At 41.4% G+C, this 23,711-nt stretch overlaps 1 protein-coding gene across 1 annotated transcript; it reads left to right on the forward strand.

Annotated features, from left to right (window-relative positions):
* Window positions 1-447: 447 nt before the first annotated feature.
* LOC147179768 (dystroglycan 1-like) lies at window positions 448-12,057 on the forward strand. Its single transcript, XM_086069929.1, has 3 exons — window positions 448-772; window positions 5,713-6,246; window positions 8,295-12,057. The coding sequence occupies exons 2-3, from the start codon at window positions 5,914-5,916 to the stop codon at window positions 10,605-10,607; spliced, it is 2,646 nt and encodes an 881-aa protein (XP_085926055.1). The 5' UTR covers window positions 448-772; window positions 5,713-5,913; the 3' UTR covers window positions 10,608-12,057.
* The last annotated feature ends 11,654 nt before the right edge of the window (window positions 12,058-23,711 follow it).

Consider the following 23,711-nt stretch of genomic DNA (forward strand, 5'->3'; position numbering starts at 1 on the left):
AATATTTTATTTCAATGCTGTTCAAACATGAAACAGATTGCAACAGATTTGTTTGTTTGTTTATTAAATAAAGTGGCTTACAGTTCTAAGTCTAAAGTTTCAGATAAATAAATACATTTTCATACAAATCTTACAGTGTACAAGTTTACTGATGAGTATTTTCTAAATTTGAGTTTAAAAAATCGCAATAATCAATTTATAGATTTGCTTCGGGATTAATCGGTATTGAATCGTGACCTATGAATCGTGATACAAATCGAATCGCCGGGTACTAGGCAATTCACACCCTTAATGTCTTCGGTGCAGATCGTCATTGTTTGTGACAACTGGTGCGTAAAGTTTGGGAAAAAGTGAAAGTGAAGTTTGACCTGGCTTGTCCAGCAGGTTACCTCCAGAGAGGGAGGAGCCATCCCCCGCCTTCTTGCCTGCTCACTGGCCCTCCTCAACCTGCCTGGTGCCCAGTTGGACGACCGACGGACGCACGGTAGGACAGACGGACGGAGGGAGGCAGGCAGGCAGCCAGGGAGGGGTTGCCAGCGACCTCATCACGATACACAGCAGTGGGCCGTCTATTAATGAAGGAAAGCGCTCACACGTGAGCTACTTCGCCGAGCCCGCACGTCATTCTGACCGCATCCTGCCCATTGCTTTGCCGGGGAAAGCGCACTTTTGATGGCAATTTGGAAGCCTCGGTGGCGGCGCTTCGTGCAGGCTCGATCGGGGAGGAGACATTACGGCGGCGCGAGGGAGCTAACGTTAGCTCGCTAACAAGGTCAGTATCCATTCTGCTTGTGCTACTCTTTTGCATTCCACGTCTTCGAAAAATCCACATTTGTCGTCGCGTTAAATACTTCTCGTCATCACCGTTAACGCGGCGCATTTTTCTCCACCGTGAAGGATAAACGTGACATTTATCATCGTCTTAATTCACTCGGCGTTAGCCTGCTAGTTAGCAACACTCGCGAGACAACGACCGCTCAGTTCGCTCGGCTCCACTTTTGGTGACGCTACCTCGGCCCTATTCCCGACATTGCCCACGGACACGTATGCGTGTAACCAAGCAGCACTTTCGGCCGTGGTGTGGATGCGTTTGTGAGCCGATGTGAAAGTCAGATAACCGCAGCAGCGGCTTCCTGCTCTGCTCTCGTCTCCTCCGCTTAGAATAAAAACAGGTGCACTCTGCTAGCATCGGCCAGCTGCGGGACATCTACTGCAAAAGCGCTGCACCGCGTTTGCACTTTTCCCCGTTTTTTTTTTTTGTGTGTGCTCGGTATTAACCTTTCGCTCGAATATTCACCATTACACGACCTGTCCAGAACAGCATCGGGGAATCTAATTCGGTCATTGGTGCCGGTTTTGCTGTTTGGAAAGGGCCCGAACTGAGATTGTAGTCGGACCGAGTGCAGACGACAACGGGCCTACTTTGAACACACTATGTAGCATGCGATAACATTATTATTTTTTCAAATCCACTTACACATTTATTTTGGGAAAAAAGACGACGTCAATAAAGCTGAGAATTACGTCGATTTCGACCCCCCCCCCTTTTTTTTAGCTTCACTCCCCAAAACTGCGTTTGTTGTTGCCAACCACAGATATTAAATCTTGAGAGCCCATTATGGCAATTTTCTGTTATTTCTGTCCTGAGTTTTGTACCGGTTTGCTTGATTGTGACGTTTCCATCTCCACATCCCCCCCATTTGAGTCTACAATTCGCTTGCTACAGTTGGGGCTTTCAGCTTGTTAACAAGATGGATCATAATCACAGCCAGTTTTCAGATTCAAGGTAAAAGGATTTGCCATGCTTTTTTTCCAGGCTGCGAATAACCACAATTCTTCTGAGAAAATAGTAACTTTCTTATTGTCAAGCACTAAAGGTTTGTCAATATGCGTCTTATTTATTTATTTTTTGGCACTACAATGCTCTATTACTTTGTTGGACAGTGTGCAAGGCATGCGAGCTTGTTCTTGTGGATGCTTGTTATTCAGCTCAGGCTCTTTGGAGAGGCTGCTGCATGTGCCACGTCAATTCAATTGGCCCTGAGCGCCAACTGTGCATCCGAGATTTAATTATTCGTGATAGTTTTCAATTTTTAACTATCCTTTGAACGACATACAGCAAGAATGCCGCTGTGGTGAAAGTGATTTGCTTCAAGCCCCCCCCTCACTCCCACTCGTGCAGGTCTTATCTGCAATCAACCAGAAGCAAATCTGCCACTGTACTGTTTACCATATATTAAACCGGTCGGATGTTTAAAATGAGATTTTAATAAGCGCACAATAAAGCTACACTATATATTCATATGAGCTTTAGCTTTCCCTTGGGGCATTTTGGACTACATTGAGTGCATGTTTTAATGTTGTTTTATAGCACAGAGTTGAGCATTGTAATGATGATGATAATGAGGCACAATTACTGTATAGTTTTTTTTTTATTAGGTTTTTATGACCCCATGTAAGGTTGCATGATTATGGCCAAAATGGGAAACATGATTATTTGATCACTATTATTTGTAACCAATAGTATTGATCACAAGTATTCATCTTGTTAGGGAAAACGTCTTTATATTTACATTTCAACAAACAATATTGAAACCGTTTTTTGGGCAAAATGAAACTTTGAGAAGTTAGCAGGAGTTACATTTTGTTTCTGCTAATAATTGCTACAATGAAAACTAGTGTTTTAATGTTTTGTGTATTTAACTCGTCAACTTTGTACCCAGGTTTGAATGGTTTTAGGTTCTTCGTGGTGACTTTTTATTTCACTTTGACTTTTGTTTTCTAAACTCGGTTTTAATTGTTTTAAGAGTGGGCTTGTTAGTTTATATTCGTTTTTTAAATTTTTGGGAACAAGTTTAGGTTTAGTTGGTAATTATTTTCAAACAGTATTACTTTTTGTTGTTGTTTTTGATACACGGTATCAGGTGCAAGATTGAAAAAGGTCAGAATAAATATTTAATAATAACAAAGATATCATTTTTTGCTGTATAAGTAGCCTACTTTGTAACAGTCCACACGTTGCCTTCTTCCCATAATTGCTAGCAAAAACAAATCCGGGTTTTTGCTGCATGTTGAATGAATGTGGCGACTCCAGAACAAGTTTCATTCCGTTGCTGTAAAGTTTGAAAAGTGGTGAATTTCTCAAGTGAACTTTCAGATCTTGAAGTGTTGTTCCACACACATCGCCTCCTTCCACTACGAGCCATTTACTCTTAGAACATCTGTGTTAGAGTCATAAGTGGGGTTTCCATCCACCCATTTTTATTTGAATTTTCAAGAAATGCGAAAATAAAACTGAAGGGAAACGCTAGAAATTAAAAAAAAAAAGGCCCACAATTCGCAAAAAAGTTTTTACGCTTCTCGGGGGTGGATTTTGAAGCGCATCGAAAAAAGGAAAATGCGAGATTTGGATATGGAAATAAACGAATAAACGCTGACAAGACATACATATTTACTTCCGCAAACACAGCGTTGTGAGTGACGCATCTTCTTCTGCGCATGCGGGTCACTTTGGAGACGCGTTACGTCCACATAGCAGACAGACTGAGGTCGCAATTAATAGGTAATGTGAACGCTTACTTAAAATAAAACAATCAGATTTCACAAAAAAATCGGAATTGAGCAATTAGACCTGCAGTGTTGTGAACGTAGCCTAAGTCTCTCGGCTGGCCTTGAAGCGCCTTGGGATCCCGCCGGTTGGAGCTGGTTGAAGTGGCTGGGGAGAGGGAAGTCTGGGCTTCCCTCCTAAAGCTGCTGGCTCCGCGACCGGACCTCGGATAAGCGGCACAAGACGGATGGATGGATGATTAGCTGTAATAGCTTTGCTTTGTACTGGTGGCATTTGCGAGTGTCAAATAGTGGGAAATGGCTGCACTTTTTTAGCACTCTTTCATTCCAAGGTTTAGCAGTATCAACACTAGAATGTAATGTTGTGTCCCGAGGCCAGTAAGCATTGGTTATCAGTCCGTTAGTTTCATTTACATTTGGTTCTATTGCGCATTAGAATGTGAAGTTGCAAATCAGCATTGTGAAATTGGGAAGTGAGGATTTGTGGCTTGTGCTGGTTGGCTATTGCTCATTGTGAGTTAACAGGATGGAATCTAGGCCACATTGTGGAGCGCTTACTTTGATGCTCAGATTGTTTGCTGTGTGTGCTAATAGCCCGAGGTGAGGTGTAGTGCTCATTCGGAATAAAACCCAAGCCTATGGGCAAAACCTATTTTTATGCAAATGTCTTTGACATGAAAGAACAAATTCAGACATGAATCCAACAAGAGGGTTTGGATTCAAAACAGGCTTTTTGAAGATTATTGGTTATTAAATGTCTTGAATAACATCTTGGATTTTTTTGAATGTATGAATTGACCGTGGAAAATATGACACACGCTTCGTGGCACTTTGTTGTGCTCCTTACCGTGACATACAAGATTTTCTGTTGTAGACATGACCAGAAAATGATGACCTCAATATAGTTTGTTTAACCCTTCACAGAAGGTAGGATGTCGCGTACACTTCATGGATTGTGGCTGTGCTTTTTCCCTCCTTTCATATCATAGAAATAAATGACATGTTATTTTTCGTCTAGCCCTGAATATTGACTGTCAAAGCAAATGTCAGGTCTGAGGCTGATGTTTTTGTATCTGGTCGGCCATTGGCTTATTCTCTCCTTTTGGAACCCGAGGATAACAAGTCTTTGGAATTTCATCTACAACAAATGCAACACCTCAACAGCTGTTATTGTACATTGTGGGGTTGTTGGCAGATCTGATTGGATTGGATTATGTGAGCTAATATGCCTACATGAATTAGGATTTATAATAAAATAAAATAAATTCTCTCTTCAAGAATGAACTTAAATTAGCTTGAACGTAAATAATCATAATATGTATTTTGACACTATGACAATGCGAAATTGATGATATAATTTTTGGGGGATTAAAAAAAATTATTTATTATTTTTCTTCTGTGTAGTTAGTTCATTTACATGTACAGTAATACTTCCCCCCCCACAACATTTGACATCACAACCACTAATATGCAGAAGAAGAAAAAACGAGTAGACTAAAAGTATTTATTTTCCCTGGGCTTTATATCTTGTTCAAGCAATTCATTGCGGGAATTTATTAATCCTGAAGTAACAAATTGTATAATATTGTCATATAATACTGAAATGTAATCACTTAATAATCCCTGATTAATTTATAGCTGTCTCATAAAAAGCAACTTTTTGAAAATCCCTTCTTTGATAGTTTCAATTTTTTTCCCTGTCCCCCCCCCCAGTTTTGTTGTGTGATTTCTTGGCACTATGTTGCTTTTCTACAACAATGTAGTGACAGTTTCATTTATAGAACTGACAACTCACAAGAAACATTTTGTGATGTTTGTGATATTTTATTTATTTGAAATTCATATTTTTACCAAGTAATTTTAGACTCATGTATTTACACAAGTTTATATATTATAAATACATTTTAAATTGATTTTTTTCCTTAATTTTCATATTTTTAAAATGAGCATTTATTAGTACAAATGTACCAAAAATTGGTGCTGTGGAGTACCGTTATCAATTCCGACAAATGTGTTCAAATGTGACCTATCTTAGCATATTTTTATGATTTAGTCATGCTTGTATGTTTGCAGCCAGGATTTCCTGGTTAAGGATTTATATATTTTTCCACCCCAAAGTCATATTTGTTTGTCTTCTCTTGTTAGCTGCCTGGCATGGCTGCCTAACCAGCTGCCAAAGACCCCTCTTGATGGATCCCAGCGGACAACGAAAGGAAAAACACAATCAGTGAGCACAGCCAACAACGAGGGAATCTGACCCACAGCGTATCATCGGACTGACTTCAGTGCATGTGGCCTCTTAAGTCGTTCATAGACATCTGTTAGGCAGCTCAAGGGCCTCCTGCTATGCACTATAAAGCGGGCGACGGGGCAGCCGGGATGTGTCGGACTATCTCGCTGCTAATAGGGCTTCTGATAGCCACGGCCGTGGGAGCTGCATCGGAACAGCAGGATGCGCAGGTGGAGGTGTTCGCCATTGAGCTGGAGGCTTCCATGCAGTCGACCGTGCTCTCCGAGATCCAGTCTGCTGCTGCTACTGCTGCGGCGGCGGCTACACCAGAGTCCTCTGTGAGCGACGGGGGTGTGCAGACTGGCATCCCAGACTCGTCTGCCATTGTGGGCCAGGTGTTCCAGCTGAAGATTCCACTGGTACCGGACAACGCCGGCTGTAATCTCCACGTAAGTGCACAGAGTAGGAATTCAGTCTTATTTCGAGCTGGGCAGTATGGCCAAATATTTTGCGATAGACATGTTATGTTCAGGGTCGATGACAATTGTTGGGGAGTCAAGGAGACGATAATCGATTCATTTGCAGTAAAAGGCACACAAGCAATTAATAAATCTGTATTACAATAAACTATATCGGACTTATCATACATTTGAATAAAGGTAAATTAAGCATTTAATTTGGTTTAATTATGTACAATTCCAGGTTGTAAACTTTGATGTGTCGTCTAAGCATTACCCACAGCAACATAACAAAACACAAGTTTGAACTATACTCTGAATCAATAAGAAAACTAAAGCACAGATTATAGTAATGCAAACAAATCTGCGGCTTTACCACTTCAACATTTCCAACTTTTTGTGCTTCATGGCGGGCCGCCGGGCTTTCTAAACTCTGGGGGGAAACCCCTGCATGTACATTTCCGTTACCCCTGTCTCCAAAAATCCACAGCCCCACTTTGCAGCCATGACACAAAACTTTAGCGTTTTTGTTAAAGCGACCCCAAACCCAGTGCATTAGCATCATGTCGCCTGCAGCGTCAGTCAGCAACACATATCCGTGTGGAAACACGGATAGGGCCAAACATTGCTTCTGACCATTCCAAATATGGTTTTGAAATTATTTGAGTTAGTGGACTTTTTTTTTACCAGCCCTACGAGAGTTCCCCTTTTAAAGAGGAAGTCAACCTAAAAATGTTTTGGCCCCACTAAACACAGCTTTTTTATATTGCGTTTGTGGAACATGAATGAACCCATGAAGGCTGGGAGCGCGTAACCGCGCTTCTACCGTTAAAGCCGGGAGCGCTCCTGCGCTCTTTTTCCCTTTAAAGCCGGGACAGTGGATATGTCATTTTGTTTTGTTTTGACCAATTCTTGGTCCCTTAGCCGATTAAATGCATCAGAATATACACGAGAGGGTGACGTGGGCCTCGTAGCATATCCTGGAGTTTTAATCGAGAATTTATGGTTGATGCGGAATCGCGGGAGATTGACGACGGCGCGGGAGGAATTCAAATCAGTGTAACGAGTTGACAGTGACCTACTGTTGATGAATATGTTTGTAGAAAATGAGGATGTTGAAAATTGACGCCCGAGGTTATTACAACTGTGCTCCATTGTAAGGTACATGCACCTGCAGATGCGACATTTGTTTGTTGATAAAAAAAAATAATAATCAAGGTTTATAATAATAAACTTATGTTTGTGTGAACGCCACAGGTGTAAGATCTGAAATGTTTTTGGAATCTGCTTCAGGAGCTGAGATATCAATTATTTTTAATATTGTTGAATTTCCAGGAGAACTTCAGGTTTTTGGGGGTGACTACCCATAGGTTTTCCAGGCAGTTTTGCCAGGCGCTTTAAGCCTTAATGAGCCAAACCCCCCTCTCCCTATCACGGGGGAGGCCATTTTGTCACTTGCTGTCGACTGAAAATGACGTCACAGTTTTACAAGGCTCAGGTGATGACCAATCATGGAGTTTGGTCATGTGACATTTGCAAGCTGAGCTGTGATTGGTAGTTAACGGTGTCCTGAGCAACTGTGGTGTCATTTTTCAGTCAACAGCATTTTTCAGTCAACAGCAAGTGGCAAAATGGCCGACCCTGAGATTGATTAAATGGGTGTATTTTGCTGCGTAGTTCATATTCCACAAATGCAATATTAAACAGAATGCTGTTTAGACTAGTGAAGATGCATAGAACATATTATTGTAAATACATGTTTTGGGTTGACTTCCCCTTTGTCCAAAGGTATGTGATATGTTTAACGTGTTGATTTGTTCCAGGCCACAAAATGTACAATAATAACCTAAAATGAAGAGTAATCTCTGTCACAGCGAAATGGCTTGAGGCTTCTGCAGCATTTGATCAATACATTGGTTGTAAAAACATAGTTATTAAGAGACTCAAGTATGTTTGTTTTTCCTTATGTAAAAACAGTCATTTGCGCAATTATCGGTTGAGTAATTGCACTGACTTGTGCATGTTTGTGTTTTTTTTAGCTTACTGAGATGGGACAGGCAGCATTACCGCAGTGGCTCTATTGGGACAAAGAGAGCTGCATTCTGAAAGGCCTGGCCCTGGAGCAAGATAAAGGTGTGTACCATATCTCCGTGTCTGGACCGGACGCACGCGAGAAGACCGGCAGCCGGGAGTTTCCCGGCACAGTCTTCTCCATTGAAGTTTACCCCGAGGAACGAGCAGACACGGAACCGTCCCTGCTCGCGCTGCAGTCTGATCCGAGTGGCCTGCAGCCTTTCACTTGTGGCCCCGAGGAGCCCGTCACCGTCCTCACTGTCATACTCGACGCGGACTTGACAAAGATGCTTGCTGAGCAGAGGGTCACTTTACTGACTATTATGAGGAGATTCTCGCACGTCCCCGTTGAGCACATGCGAGTCGTCCCTGTTGTCAACAACCGCTTATTTGACATGTCTGCTTTCATGGCGGGACCGGGGAATGCCAAAAAAGTGGTGGAGAACGGCGTTCTGCTGTCATGGAAACTCGGATGTGCGCTCGACCCGGGCAACATCCCCGACATCAGCGTTGTCCAGTCCTTCGCAAAGGACGGCACCATGTCAGCCAGGTTGGCCTACCCTGTGGTCGGCTGGCACATTGCCAATAAAAAGCCTCATGCGGTGAAACGTGTCAAACGACAGTTGTACAACACCCCCACGCCGGTGCCCTCCCTGCTCCCTCCCACCTCGTACCCAGAACCCCCCATCCGTGTTGTCCCCAGCCCGACTTCCCCCTCCATCGCCCCCGCCACGGACAACTCTGCGACACCTGTCCGCGGTCCTTTACCGCTTCCCGTCAAGCCCACCATGAGGGTCCGAGATCAAATAGCCCACACGCCTGCCCTCGGTCCCCCCCAACCCACCAGGGCATTGGGATCGACGAGCACCATGCCCATCCAACCTACCATGACCAGACCTACGTTTGTGGAAGCCACCGCTTTACCAACGCCGCCAAGCACCACCAAAAAGCCCAAACCTTCCAGCACAAGAAAGCCCAAGAAGCCCAAAACGTCCACCCCGGCTCCCAGGGAACCCAAATCCACCACACCAAAACCACCGAAACGCACCACCCCGCTCTCCTTGGCGCCAGACCTCAATAGTATGCCGGAGATCCGCAACCCGATTGACCAGGTCAACGCTTGGGTTGGCACGTACTTTGAGCTGAAGATCGCTCCTGATACCTTCTTCGACAAGGAAGACGGCACGACCGACAAGCTGCGTTTGACTTTGAAGCATCCCCCCAAAGAGGCAGTCAGTGACACGTCCTGGATTCAGTTCAACAGCACCATCCAGCTTCTGTATGGACTTCCTGAGGAACAGCACAAGGGCAAACACGAGTACTTCATGTTGGCGACTGATAAAGGCGGGAGGAGTGTCATGGATGCGTTTGAGGTTCAAGTCAACCACTGGTCATCCAACGATAAGTCGCCGGTGGTTTTCGCTGCCCGTTTTCATGGCGACCCTAAAACCCTCAGCACTGACATCCATAAGAAGATCCTTCTGACAAAAAAGTTAGCGTATGCTCTTGGTGATCGCAATAGCAGCACAGTGACCCTACAAAGCATCACCAAGGGCTCCATTGTGGTGGAATGGATCAACAACAGTCTGCCGCAGACTTCTTGTCCCAAGGAGCAGATCACGGCTCTCAGCAACAGGGTTGCCGATCCGCAAGGTGCCCCCAAACCAGCCTTCATCAAAGCCATGGAGCCGGAATTTAAACCCATTAACATCTCTGTCCGCGGCGCAAATAAATGTCAGAGCTTCACCTTCATTCCACCGGGAGAGGTTCCGCCGGTCCCCGATGTCCCCATCGCCACACCATCGCCGGGGACGGGCCGTAGAAGCAGCGACGACGTCTACCTGCACACGGTCATTCCCGCGGTGGTGGTCGCGGCCCTCCTCCTAATCGCCGGCATCATCGCCATGGTGTGCTACCGGAAGAAGCGCAGAGGGAAGATGAGCATGGAGGAGCAGGCCACCTTCATCAAAAAAGGAGTCCCCATCATCTTTGCCGACGAGCTGGACGATTCCAAGTCGCCGCCGTCTTCCAGCATCCCGCTCATCCTCCAGGAGGAAAAGCCGCCGCTCCCTCCGCCGGAGTACCCCAACATGGCCGGCCCCCACAGCACCCTGCTCAACCAGGATTTGTTAGAAGAGTATTCGGTGTATCAAGACGACGATCCCAACGCGCCTCCTTACCAGCCCCCGCCGCCTTTCACCGTCCCCATCGAAGGCAAAGGCTCGCGCCCCAAGAACATGACCTCCTACAGGTCACCGCCCCCTTACGTGCCCCCCTAACGCTCAGCGGAGCTCCACCTTTGGAATTCAGGTGCACCGTAGGGATGCTTGTTGAAAACTAGAGCAGGCGTAACTTAACACGGATTTCAATGCCAACATTTGGACCATCACGGATCAGATCATTTTCTTCAGCGTTCTCCGACTGGAGCAAACAAAATAGATGGAGAACACTTTGTAATTCCATAACTCCATCGCACTCTCTTTTTGGTCTTCAGATCTGCTTTTAACTATTTCCAAATGCTTTGTCTGTTTTGCTGAGAAGAAGAGTCCATTTTATCTCAATGATGTACTATTTCTATTGTATAGAAAATATTAGAGCAGGAGAGACTAAAGCTCATTGAGCCTCGAAGTTGACTTGCGGCTCTTGCTCAGCGTGCTGTATGAGAGCTGCATCACTCGAATCTGTCCTCAGTTTGCTTTGTGAAGATTTTTTTGAGGGGAATTCAACACAGTAAGCCAAACTGAAAGCATACGCACACCTGATTAGAAAAACAACAAACAAATCAATAATGTCATTCATGCTTTGCTTCTTCTTGACAGTACTAGCTTGTTCAAAAGTTAAATAAGAAACAAATTGCATTTCTAATTACATTTATATTTTAGTTACAATACAAATAAGATTGTTTTTTATTTTCGTGCCACTTAACTTGCCGTCTGAGATGTTTTGTGTTGTTGCTATGGTGACTGTATCGGGAGGTTGCTAGGTCAACAATGGAGGTGGCTGGTGGAATGCTGCTTTACCGCAGGGGAACATTTTGAGCACGTTACACTCCCGTACAAGAATTTTCATTACAACCAAACGCCACAAATCTTTTACACCACTTTTTTTCTTTCTTTCTTTTTTCTTTTTGAGAATTCATAACTTCCAGTTTTTGCTTTCGAGTCTCGCCAAATCCGTTTTGGAAGTAGAAAAGTTGAAACGTAATATGCGAGTGTTGCTTGTCAGACGCCAACCCAAGTCACAGTTGGGCTGACGGTGTGAAATGTCACAACTAGACTTGTGTGTCATTCAGTAGAAATGAGGAGGGGAGAGCGCCGCAGTGCTCTGCGTTGCCTCTTGGTGTCGCTCGTGAGGATGTAAATAATTGTGTGCCTGTGAAATTAAAGACCTCCATCATGTTCGTGTTTTAGCAGTCAACCTAGTTGGGAACAGAAGGGCCACAGTGGGAAATGATTTTATTTTTTAATTGTATGCTTAGACTTATGATCACTATCATGATAATGACCTTTATAGTGTGCAAAAACGTTTACCTGCCCATCACCAAGGAATAGTATCATCTGAATATGATCGCAACAAATCACATGTGAATTATGTACATTTCATACCTGATAGCACCATTAGAAAAATGTAAAAAAAATCTAATGTTTTTACTGAGTTTTTGATACAGTCTTAAACTTGTTTTATGAAGGTATATTAATAAAATGTAATACAATTTGTAAAGCCTCAAAATTGACTACTGTCACTCTTTGGGGATGTGTTTTTTCTTCTGTATTGTAAAAAGATTTGACACATTTAGCATCATTATGCTAAAAGACGACACTCCTTGCAATCTTATCTGCTTTGCAAACTTTACACTTTAGCCCTTTTTCTGCAGACGTCTTAACGCTAATGACTCATAGGTGCGTTCCAGACTGCTTATTACGGCTCTTGTTAAATTACCCACAACCCCCTTGCTATGTCCACCAATCAACTTGAATTTGCTATTCCCCCCCCCCCCCCCCCTCTGTTGCTAGAGTAATTACGTGATCGTTTCTGCTCTCATCCGCCTGACTTTTTTTTCACATATTACACCGGCTAATTGGTAATTATGAGGTGGGTTGGGTTTCGTATTGAATGATCTCTAATCACGTCTAAATTGAACGCCAAGCAAGCTGTGGGCTAGGGGCTCATTTACAAGCAATGTTGACTCTGGACTCAAGTGATAATAGATGCAAATAGACAAAATGATTGACCTTTCACCCCTTGGTGCACAACAGGGCCTCTAATTAGCTCAGTGCGAGTTAAATTGGTGTTAACGGCATTGATTGAGACGTAGCAGCCTGCAATTAACTGGCAGAAAGTGTCTCAATACACATACTATTAAATATTTACATATTTGTAATATGATCTTTTCTTTGACGCATAATTGTGTTTTACATACATGTTTTTGTTGTTGATGAATGTCACCCCCAGCTTCCTCTAACGTAAGCAAGACGTATGCGGAAGATTGAGCTCAACATTCTTTGCAACGTTGAAACGTTTGGTTAGTGGAATCGATTGGATTACAAATATTTGCCGATACTGCCCGGACCGGACGACGTGGCAATGTATGCTCTAAGGTAGGATGGCTTGGCTCTCAAAACACGGACATTCTTGCGTCTTCCGTACTTTCGGCTTTTTTTGGTTGCTATGTGCATTTATCATTTGTGAATTCGAGGTGAAGAATCTCGGGTTATTTTTAAGCCAAGTCAGCTCGTTCCCCGAAGCATGTTACAACAAAAACAACATTGTTGATTCATCACTTTTTTTCGTACACTTTAACAACATTTTCAACTTTTGGGCTGCTGGGAAAGGAAAATAAGAGACCTTAAAGAGAAATCGAACATCTTGACCACGAATCAATTTTTAGCCAGAGCTAGCCACGGCTAGCGGCTCACGTATCACGAACGCATTATGGTAAAAGCATTTTTACTTTCTTACAATGACACTTACCTTAATCAAAATGGTCAGAACACACTTTGGTAGACTTTGTCGGTTGGAAATCCTTTTGATGTATCTTTGTAATTGCGGGCACTTTGTCGTTCCCATTCGACATTTCATGGACCGGTGTACACCGGCACACAATGTGGGCCAAATGACGGCAAGTGAATACTATCTAGAAGTTTCATTTCACATCTTTGTTCGCCCAATTTTGCACCCGTGAACGTCACACGTGTGCACCATTGTGAAGCAGTTTGTGAAAATCCGGAATGAATGAACAAAATGAATGAATCAAAATAACTTGTAGTAAGCAACACGAGCGCTCCTCAGCATTTGCTTGCGTTGTCTCGCTGGCTGTTTGCCCCACCAAAGGCGTCCTGGGTCGATAAGTGGGGGGTCGGTGACGTCATGTGAATACTATGTATAGCGAAAATTCGCGACCATTTCAAATGGGTTAATTTTTTTGAATCTCAAACATTCTTGAATAAGCAGGGACATATGGCCAATAAATGGTTTACATAAAAAACTGAATAAAATAGTTTTTTTTTTTATCTGTAAATCTGTGCATGTCAATCCGCGAGTATATGGGGTTCCACTGTACAGTGTTGCCTTGAGATACGAGTGATCTAAATTATTTTTTTTGAAAAATGAGCTGCCGCTTTGACTTTTTTTTTTTTTTTTGTGCAGCACAAATTTGAAAGAAATGCTGTATGGTGGCAGTGAACTCAACACGCTTTACTTATATAAGTGCAGGTTCCTGCGGGTTCTTAAAAGTCTTAAAAGGCGTTTAATCCCTAAACCTTAAAACAAAGCCTTATTTGGCATTAAAATGTCTTTCAATCACTATTTTAAATGTCCGAAAATGACTTGACACATTGATAGGTTAGGATTTTATGATTGTAAATCGTCTGAAATCTCAAAAGGAAATTAACATTAAAAAAATAAATAATTTACGGATTGACTCAAAGTCCCAAAAAATATTTACACTATGTTCTATGCAAGTCAAAAAAAATATTTATAATATGTTCTATGTAGCCCCACACGTCTAAACACGGCATTCCCATTAATAGTGTGTTTAGGGAAATGAATAAAGCAACAAAATATACCCTTAAAAAAAAAAAAATCCAATTCAGAGAGCGGCCATTTTGCCCCTAGCTGTCGACTGAAAGTTACATCACAGTTGCTAATGGGTTAGATTGTGAATGTCACGGCTCACCCGTTCTATGGGTTTGGTCATGTGACGTTTGCAAGCCGAGCCCTGAGCAACTGTGATCTCATTATTAGTGAGTAAGTGGCAAAATGGCCGCCCCTGAGATGGATAACAGCGGGGTGGATTTTGCTACTTAATTCAAACTTTGAGCAACATGGCACATTGTGAACACTGAAGTTGGTCTTAAATATAATTTCTCTAAAACTAAACATAAAATGAAGAGACTACACCTTCTGTATTTGAAACGGGTTCAACCAAACTGTCTTTTTAGCCAAATGCTAAAATTGATTAGCATCTATGTTGTAGTGTTTTAAGCAATGGATTGGAAGAGCTTGCTATAAACTGTCAGTACGTGCCAGTGTGGATTGATAATACGATACTATTAAAGAAACTCTTTCAAACGGACCATTCCCTAAATTGATTTTCAACCTGACCCAGAAAGCAGGAGGCTGCAGACAACGCTCACTTTTGACTGACACGACCCAATGATTGTGGTTTTAGTTTGCAGTTTAGAGATTCGTCTATTTGGTTACCTCAATTATATACACCAGTTAAAATATTATAATAATAGTACAGTATCCACTCCACAGTCCGCAGCACTGTAAACTCTCCAAGTGCAGTAATCAAAACGTAAACTAATGCAGTGGTCTCTTGAGAGATGAATTCAATTTATTTCATGACTATGTTCATAACTCAGAACAGATGAACAAGTGGACATGCCATTAATCTTTCCAGTCTTGCTGAAAACAAGAACACACACTTTTTTGCTTGTTTTTTCATAAGGAAAATACGTTTTTTATTTATTTAATTTTTATTGATGAAAAAACAATCAGTGAAACGAATTAAGCTGTTTGCGCATTATGACGAACTCATCGTGCCTCGTGGTGTGCATGACACGGCCACCGGAGGGCAGTATAATACATGCAGACAATCAAAGTGTTTCAACAACTGTACGCACTAAGCAACTCGGTAAACTACGGTAATATGGGGTAGATGCCACGGACTTCCGGGTTTCACACGTCAGCTTCGTTTCCGGCCACTGATGGCTTAACTCTCTGAAATGCTTCTGACAACTGAGACGGACACGCTACACACTCGCACCCGTCGACGGGAACGCACAACCGAGGGGCACAAAGGCAGAAGCGCAGGAACTGGGACGCTGCCCACACGTCGCAAACAGGAAACGGAAACAAAGCTGATGTGTGAAAACCAGGAAGTCGGAAGTCCCGCCTCCTCCGTTTTTTCCACAGATGATAAAGAGTATGCCTGTGAGTATTATTACATTGTCGTTTTGTGTACACGTCATAAGGTCGCCGCCGCCACCACGTAGATGCTAGTTGTTAGCTACAGAGTTTGCCATTATTTGCTAGCATTAAGCTAGTAGATTTAAAGGCAAAGTTGTGTTTGTTTTAAATGCACTATCTGTAATTGTAATAGGAGTTTAATCCTTTCTGTGACCACGCTCACAAGTCTAAACTCAAATCATTGTTCCCCATTTAAACAAATACTGAAACTCCATTAATCTGTTCCAGCTTTACCCTCAAAACAAATACAAGAAATGTCTGATGTTCATTAAGGCGTCTCACCTCCTCTTAGCTCATCAGTGCACTTTTCATCAATTAATTAATTGTAGTGGTTCTTCACATTGGAGTATTATTATTAGGGGTGTGCCCCAAAAATCGATTCTCATAAGAATCGCGATTTTTATTTAGTATGATTCAGAATAAATTTTTAAAAACAAATTTTAATACCGTCTTGCCTTTGTCTGTGTGTGCCTTTTATTAGGAACGCTGTTCATGTTGTACCCGATTTTCCCACTTAGGGGCAGTGTGGTTCCACGTGTTCTAATACACTGTTAAGTTGTAGCCACATTAGAGAGTAGAAGGAAAAAGTCACGATCAAGTTATTCCAATAATAGTTTTTTTTTTTTTGTAGTGTGGCGCCGTTCTTTTGAGCGATAAAAGTGTCGCCAGAAGTGCGCTAATTAGCATTAGCGAGTCTGACTGGAATAGATCATTACGATTCCTTGCACATCTATAGATTGAAGCAAAAATCGTTCTTGATCAAAAATCGATTCTGAATCGAATCGCAGACCCAAAAATCAGAATGAATGGAATCGTGACACATTCAGATTCCCAACCCCTAATTATTATAATCTGTCTCCATGTGTTTTCGCACTATTGATGTTGAATTTGTTGCGCCCTAGAGGGTGATAGCACCTCAACATAGATGCCGTTCAGCCTTAGTATTATAGTGGACTGACAGTCGAAGCCATTTAGTTTGTTTGACAGTAAAGTGGGGTTACTCGTATCTCAAGGCACCACTCTACCTTGGTTAGCCGCGTCAATCAAAAGTTTTAAATTCACAACATTTGATGGAGCTATTTTAACAGATAGCATTATGCCGTACAAGCGGTCAGCGTAGTGGCTGGTCAATGTATATCGTTAGTGACTATTTATACTCTGGACAAAGACTGTCTAATTGCTGCTGAGTCCACAAATGGAGTTGAACGAATCGATATCTGTGGGCTGATAGCAGGTAATGAGGTTGTATCAAGGTATGGATTTAAGGCTATTTTATGCCCTGCCACTCTCCCACATCGGCCCGACGACCGCCACACTCGTTAATAATGCATCACAAGTGAAAGTTAATGTAGGCGATAATAAATGCATGACGTGCTGCTTTTTGCACCGGCAGAAGCAAACCAGCTGCTGGCCACAGACGTTTTGTTTCACAATTGAGTGAAAGGAGGCTGCATCTCATTACCAATACATGACTTCAAGACAGGCACTACACTATTCAAGCATGTTTTTGAGAACACGTCCCAATTAGGCCCACGCAGCCTTGCCGGCCTCTCAGCGGAAACAAATTCCTTCTTCAGCACAGGATTATTGACCCAAACTTTTCGCTTGATTAAGAAAAAGACTCATTTTGTGGAGTGCAGGAGGCGGCGGTAATGCCGTGCGCAACTCTGCGGTGCAAATGGCAAAGCTGCGTGATGGTGGGTGGCGCCGCACGATACGGACAACGGCGTAATAGTCCTCATTAGATGCCCGAAGCTCGGGAAATGGGACTCTCGCTTTCCCATTAGGATGAGAGCACAATAGGATGCAAAGTGCCGAATGATGAATGCTAATTGGCAGACGAGGAGTTTCATATATGATGAGTTAAAGGCTGCACAAATATACCAATAATGCACACATATGGGCATGCATGGGTCAATAGATCAATACAAGTAAAGAGATAGCCCACTGATTTCATTTTCAAAATGAAATCCATTTGTGGATGTGAGTATTTGAATGATTGGCACTTATCATTAAAATAGTAATAATTATTTAAAAAACAACCCCTAAAGTAATATTTAAATGTGAAAATGTATTGACCATTATGTGACCCAAATAAGGTTTCATGATTTATGGCTTGTTTTCTGAAGATGCTGGTTTTATTTTGCCACTGCCTCATTATCTTGTTGCAATACACCAGAGGGCTCTGTGAGCTCAAGGGCCAAGATGAGGCAGCCATTTTGCATTCACACAATAGCAGACAGCAAAAGAGTGTCTGTTGTGTCTGAGTTATGTATACATTTGTGAATGTGTGGGGGAACTCTTGCGTGTCTTTACGATTGTATGGCAACAGAATGTTTATTGTTAATGAGTAGCTTTTTTGGAAATAAAAAAAAATCGTTTTTTTGGCATAGGAGACATTTACACATACAAAACCAAAGCAGCGTAAGAAAATGAATTAATTTATTTAGAAATTAGATTTTCCTTGTCTGTAGTGTCTTTAGTGTCATTGATACAATTATATGAAAATGACACACCTATATTCTAAAATGACTGAATGCTTCTGAATGAAGGCTGGTTATAAAGTTGTTCTTTTATGCAGTTAGTGCGAATGTTTACCAGAGAACACGTATTCCGTGATTTGTAGTTAGGCAAGTGAAAGTAGTGAAAATTCCATTAGAACTAAAACAAAAGAGGCGTGATGTAGTTTAATGCCACTTGCAGATGTGTTTCACTCTCTAACTAAATATAAAAGTAAGAATTTCACGTCGTGTAGTTAAACCCAGCAAACTACGTTGCCTTTAGAACCGCCTGCTAGCTTAATGCTAACATGAATGGAAAATGCTTTTGACATGCTAACGGTTAGCATCTATAGTCATGGATTTAGAATTCTTTAATGCCTTTTTTGCAAACTTGTTCCTCAAGGGCCAGAGTCCTGCAGGTTTTGGATGATTCCCTTCTCCAACACACCTGAAAGCTCATCAGCAAGCCTGATAACGATCCTGTTCAGTGAATTTGGTTAGTGCGCCGTTTGCAAGATGAGCTCGCCTGGCACACGTGATGTCGTTTTCAGTAAGAGCCCTAAAATTTATTAAAAGCAGGCACATTTTTTCGGTTTAATTCTCAGACTCAATATAAATCAGAATACAGTAGTGCTGTCACTATCGAATATTTTTTAGAATCGATCTATCGATTAATCGACTAATCGGATTCATTTTAGTTTTGCATTAACGTGTATTACAAAAGCATTGTTTTCCCTGATTACTGTTTACTAACCAGTGTTTGGGATTGATATCGTACTTTGTATTCATAAAGTGATTAAAAAAGGGGGATTGATGTTGTACTTTGTTACCGCTTCGGTCATTGTAGTAAAAACATATGTTTGCAAATGTCTACACAGAAGATGATCAGTCTTGTTTCATGAAAGACTGCAGAAATCAGTGAACAGTTACTGTTGATCAGAGGATTTGGACAATTTTAAATTAAAAAATGGCTCCAAGCGATTACTCGATTATTAAAATAGTCGATTGCTTGTCGATTAATCGATTAATTTTGACAGCTCCAGAATACAGTGTTTAGACTAGTGGGGGGCGCATAGAACACTTTATTATAAAGATTTATTTTTTTAAACTTTCTTTAAACAACAGATGTTTGAACACAAATGGTGTAACAACATGTAGACTGATATCCTCTATGAAAATTGACTAACATTACAGCATCGTACCAAGTAGTAGTACAGTAGAAGAAGTAGCACTATTATTGCTTGTTTGTGTCTACACGACTATTAAACAGTACCTCCACATGGCCAAGGCACACCAGAAAGAACTAGAATTAGAATTAGCCATTAAAACTAGGGATGCACGATAATACCAGTGAATGATAATTATCAGCAATTATCGACCAATTCAAACAGATAATAAAGACATCCGCAGATAATAATAGACACGCCACGTTGGTCCACCTGTTGTTTTTGTGGCTCAAGTTGTGCCCAACTGCTCAACACTTCGCCTCGGCGATGGTTGTGTCGCATATTTGTGATGTCATAATGTGCGCGACCTCGTGTTCACAGTAGATGCATCATGGTGAAATGGTCGTCGCCGCATAAAATGAGTTACGGCTTGTCTTGGAAGCAGAGATATCAATAAAATTCAGCTTCATGGTGCTTAACACAATGTATTTAACATGTTAGACTTATTAAAAGACTATAGAAGTATATTTGCATTCAAGTTAATTTTGCTAATAATTATCGGCTTACTTATCGGTTGTCGACGTCAGCACTTTCGAAATGACTGGTTTATTGATATCGGATGAAAATAGCATTATCGCGCATCCCTAATTAAAACACGATCCGCAAACTGTTTAATTCAATTTTTGGTATTACTCGTGTTTCTATAAGGTACAGTATTGTAGTATAGGGGGTTAAAAAACACAAAATAAATACCTGTCAAGGCACCACTATGGTTTAAAGAATACATTAGAAAAAAAAAAAAAAACTACATTAGATATTCAACACTAGCCCAGTGATCACAGTGGCCTCTTGTGGGAAAGTCAAGTGTATTTATTTAAAAAAAAATAATAATAATAATTTGGGGTGACTCCTGGTGGAGCTGCTCTTCCCTCTTCCTTCCTTCAGTCTCACGACCATTAGATGGCAGTAGCAGCACACCCACCGTGTCAAAGCTCAGCCAGACAAATACCAAGCAGCCCCAAGCTGTGGTAAACAAAATCCAAACCTGCTATTATCGTTTATCAGCTGCGAGGCATCAACATCTTATCCAAACATAGGTTTATTTTTTATGGGAGTAATATACAAAGTAATAAAGGTATCATTAATATTTGCTATCTAATCAACTCGGAGATGATTTATTATTTCCATCAGGAAGCAAAGAACCCAAAAGGAGTCTCCTAAGACGCCCTCATAATTAGACAACGTGGGGAAAACAGTGAGCTTCCACATTTAGATGGTAAGTGTGCTCTAATTGCATTTTGGCTCTTATCTCCCAAACTGGATTCGTTCCAAAGCCTTCATTTAAATCCTCCTTTTTCACTTGTGCGAAGAACAAATATGTTGGGAGGCTTCCCTCGCTCGCTCGCTCTCACATGCTGCCAAGTTCTGATCACAACATGGATGCGTTTACATGCGCGTCACAGCCGGGAGGAGACACGACCGCACTGAGGTCAGCTCACCTCCCGGATAAAGCCTCGGAGACGTCATCCGCCCGACAGCGTGTGTTGCTTGCACTCCACTTGTATCCGGCGGCAGCGTGATTCCGTCAGAAGTCGTCGCCGCGGGTCGTCGTGTCGAAGCCAGATAACACTCATCTCTAAACAAAGCGTGAAGGCGGCTGCCTTGTGCGGCGTCATCCTTTGACAGGCTTTCCGTCATGTGCCGTAAGAGGCAACATGGCCGACCTGGGCCGGCCCGGGCCTCATGTGTTTTTGATCCGCGAACGTTTCTGTGAGCAAGCTCATTCTGGGACCAACGAACGGTTCGGATTTGAACGCAGTTCATTTTTGTTCAAGGGGGCCAGGCCTTCTTTTTTTTTTTTAAGAGCTCAGTATAGGTCATTGTCATCATGTCATCATCATTGCTCTCCTTTTTTTCTTTTTTTTAATTATTTTGTATGTGTGTGAGTGTGTGTGTCAGGCCTTCTCTTGTAAGACTACAAGCAGAAAACCTGGTTAAATACACCGTAGACGATCCTTAACTCATTCGCTGCCATTGACGACTATAGACGTCAAAAATTCATTTGAACTATTTCTATTTAAAAAAAATAATAATAATTTTTGTTAAGAGTATGAAAACCTTCTTTTGTACATTTAGAATAGATGTAAAATTTGTGATTAATTGTGAGTTAACTATTGAAGTCATGTGATTAATTGCAATTAAAAATTTTAATCGCCTGATGCCCCTAATTTTTAATATTTTTTTTAAAAAGATAAAAATTGAAATATTAAACTTTTTTATAAGATTATTAATTAATCGCATGACTTCACTAGTTAACTCACAATTAATCCCAAATTTTATATCTGTTTTAATACAATAAAAAAAAAATGTTGATTTTCAAACTCTTGTTAACATAAGTGGGAAAAAATGTTAAACTAATAAACATTGTTCAAATGAATTTTTGACGTCTATAGCAGTCAATGGCAGTGAATGAGTTAATTAGGCGGGAAATGCCATGATTTGGTAATCCCAGCGGGCACCAACAGTCACAAACGCAAGCATTAGTGTGTGCGATTCTCCCATCTAAGCGTCCTTTAAGCTGTTTAATGACACCCCATTTGGAGTTTATTTACACACAACAAGAAGACAATACATTAAAAGCAAAACATGCTTTGTTCATAAAACATCGCTAGCGCTAATGCTAAAGTTAATGGAGCATCCCATTCAGATGCTAAAAGGAAATTAGCACCACGACTTTGGGAGTGATATTCCTTCGAAATAATGAGTATTTACACACAAATGCTTTGGAAGCACATACACAAAGGCGCAATTTTTTCACGACGTGTGAAAAACAAGTTATATTAAGAGAGCTCAAATTTCTAAATCCTTTTAAGTGTGTACTCCATGCACGACATCACACTATCTCTAAGAGGCCAATGTGTAGGAACTGTTTTTGTTTTTTTGTCATGCTATTATTAGAAAATTGTTTTATTAAAATATTCAGGATGATTATTTTTCCTATAATTGTCCAGCCCTACCAGTTCATTGTAGTTCATTTTGAGGGGAAACTATGAAGTAGTTCATTTTTGGACTCGTGACCTTATTTTTTGAAAATTTTAAATAATTAACTTTCCCAACACTGACTGAGACTATCAATGCTAATCGTCAGTCTATGTGCTATGTGTTAGCATGAACTCATTCACTGCCATTGACGGCTTTAGACATCAAAAATTTATTTGAACTATTTCTATTTTTTCCACTTTTAAGAGTATGAAAACCGAGAAAAAAGTTGTACATTTAGAACAGATATACATTTTTTGATTAATCGTGGGTTAACTATTGAAGTAATGTGATTAATTATAATTAAAAAAATGTAATCGCCTGACGACCTAATTTCTAATAATCATTTCTTTTCGTTTTTAAAATAATATTTTTTTCAAAAAAAGAAAAGATTATTAAAATTAGGGCATCAGGCGATCGCATTACTTCAATAGTTAACTCCTGATTAATCACAAATTTTATATCTGGTCTAAATGTACAATATTTGTTTTCTTACTCTTGTTAACAAAAGTGGTGGGAAAAAGTTAAACTAATAGAAATAGTTCAAATGAATTTTTGACGTCTATAGCCGTTAATGGCAGTGAATGAGTTAAGGTAGTGGTGGTGTGCTCTGTTTGCACTTTGTTTTCTGTTTAATTTGAGAGTAAACTTCAAGTGAGAGAGTCAATAAACAGCTTGAAAAATGGTTCACCATTTGCCAAACTTCTGCTGAATCTTGTTGAATTCCCTGGTACCGTAATTCAGCACTCCTATCTCAAGTCTGCGCGCGTACGTCAAAGCAAAGAATCGGCCCAACGACGGCTTAGAAACTCCCAAATTGGGTCACTTGTATGTCAAGGCACCAGTGCATCATGACAAATGCCCAGCGCGTAGGAGAACCTTTTGACTGCTTAACAACGGGAGATAGAAAATAAAATATCTTGTATTTAACAGGCAGGCGCGATTGTCATCACCGGCAACGTGTGAAGTGGGATTTTTCTTGTCATGTCATGTGGAAATGTAGTCAGGTCATCTTCAGCTGTTATTACAGTCCATTAACTCCTTTGTGAAGATACATAATTGATGCAGCCTTTGGGTAGAGCTTAATCAAATGGAGAGCTCTTTACACTCCACTGCCAGCTAAAACCCGCATACACAATCCGCAGTGCTGTTTGAGCACAGTAACACAAAATTGAGACGTGCGGACACTATGGAAAATCGTGCT

The sequence above is a fragment of the Leptonotus elevatus genome, chromosome 2 (genome assembly GCF_054856555.1).
Source record: "Leptonotus elevatus isolate MCC_2025b chromosome 2, RoL_Lele_1.0, whole genome shotgun sequence".
Taxonomy (NCBI): domain Eukaryota; kingdom Metazoa; phylum Chordata; class Actinopteri; order Syngnathiformes; family Syngnathidae; genus Leptonotus; species Leptonotus elevatus.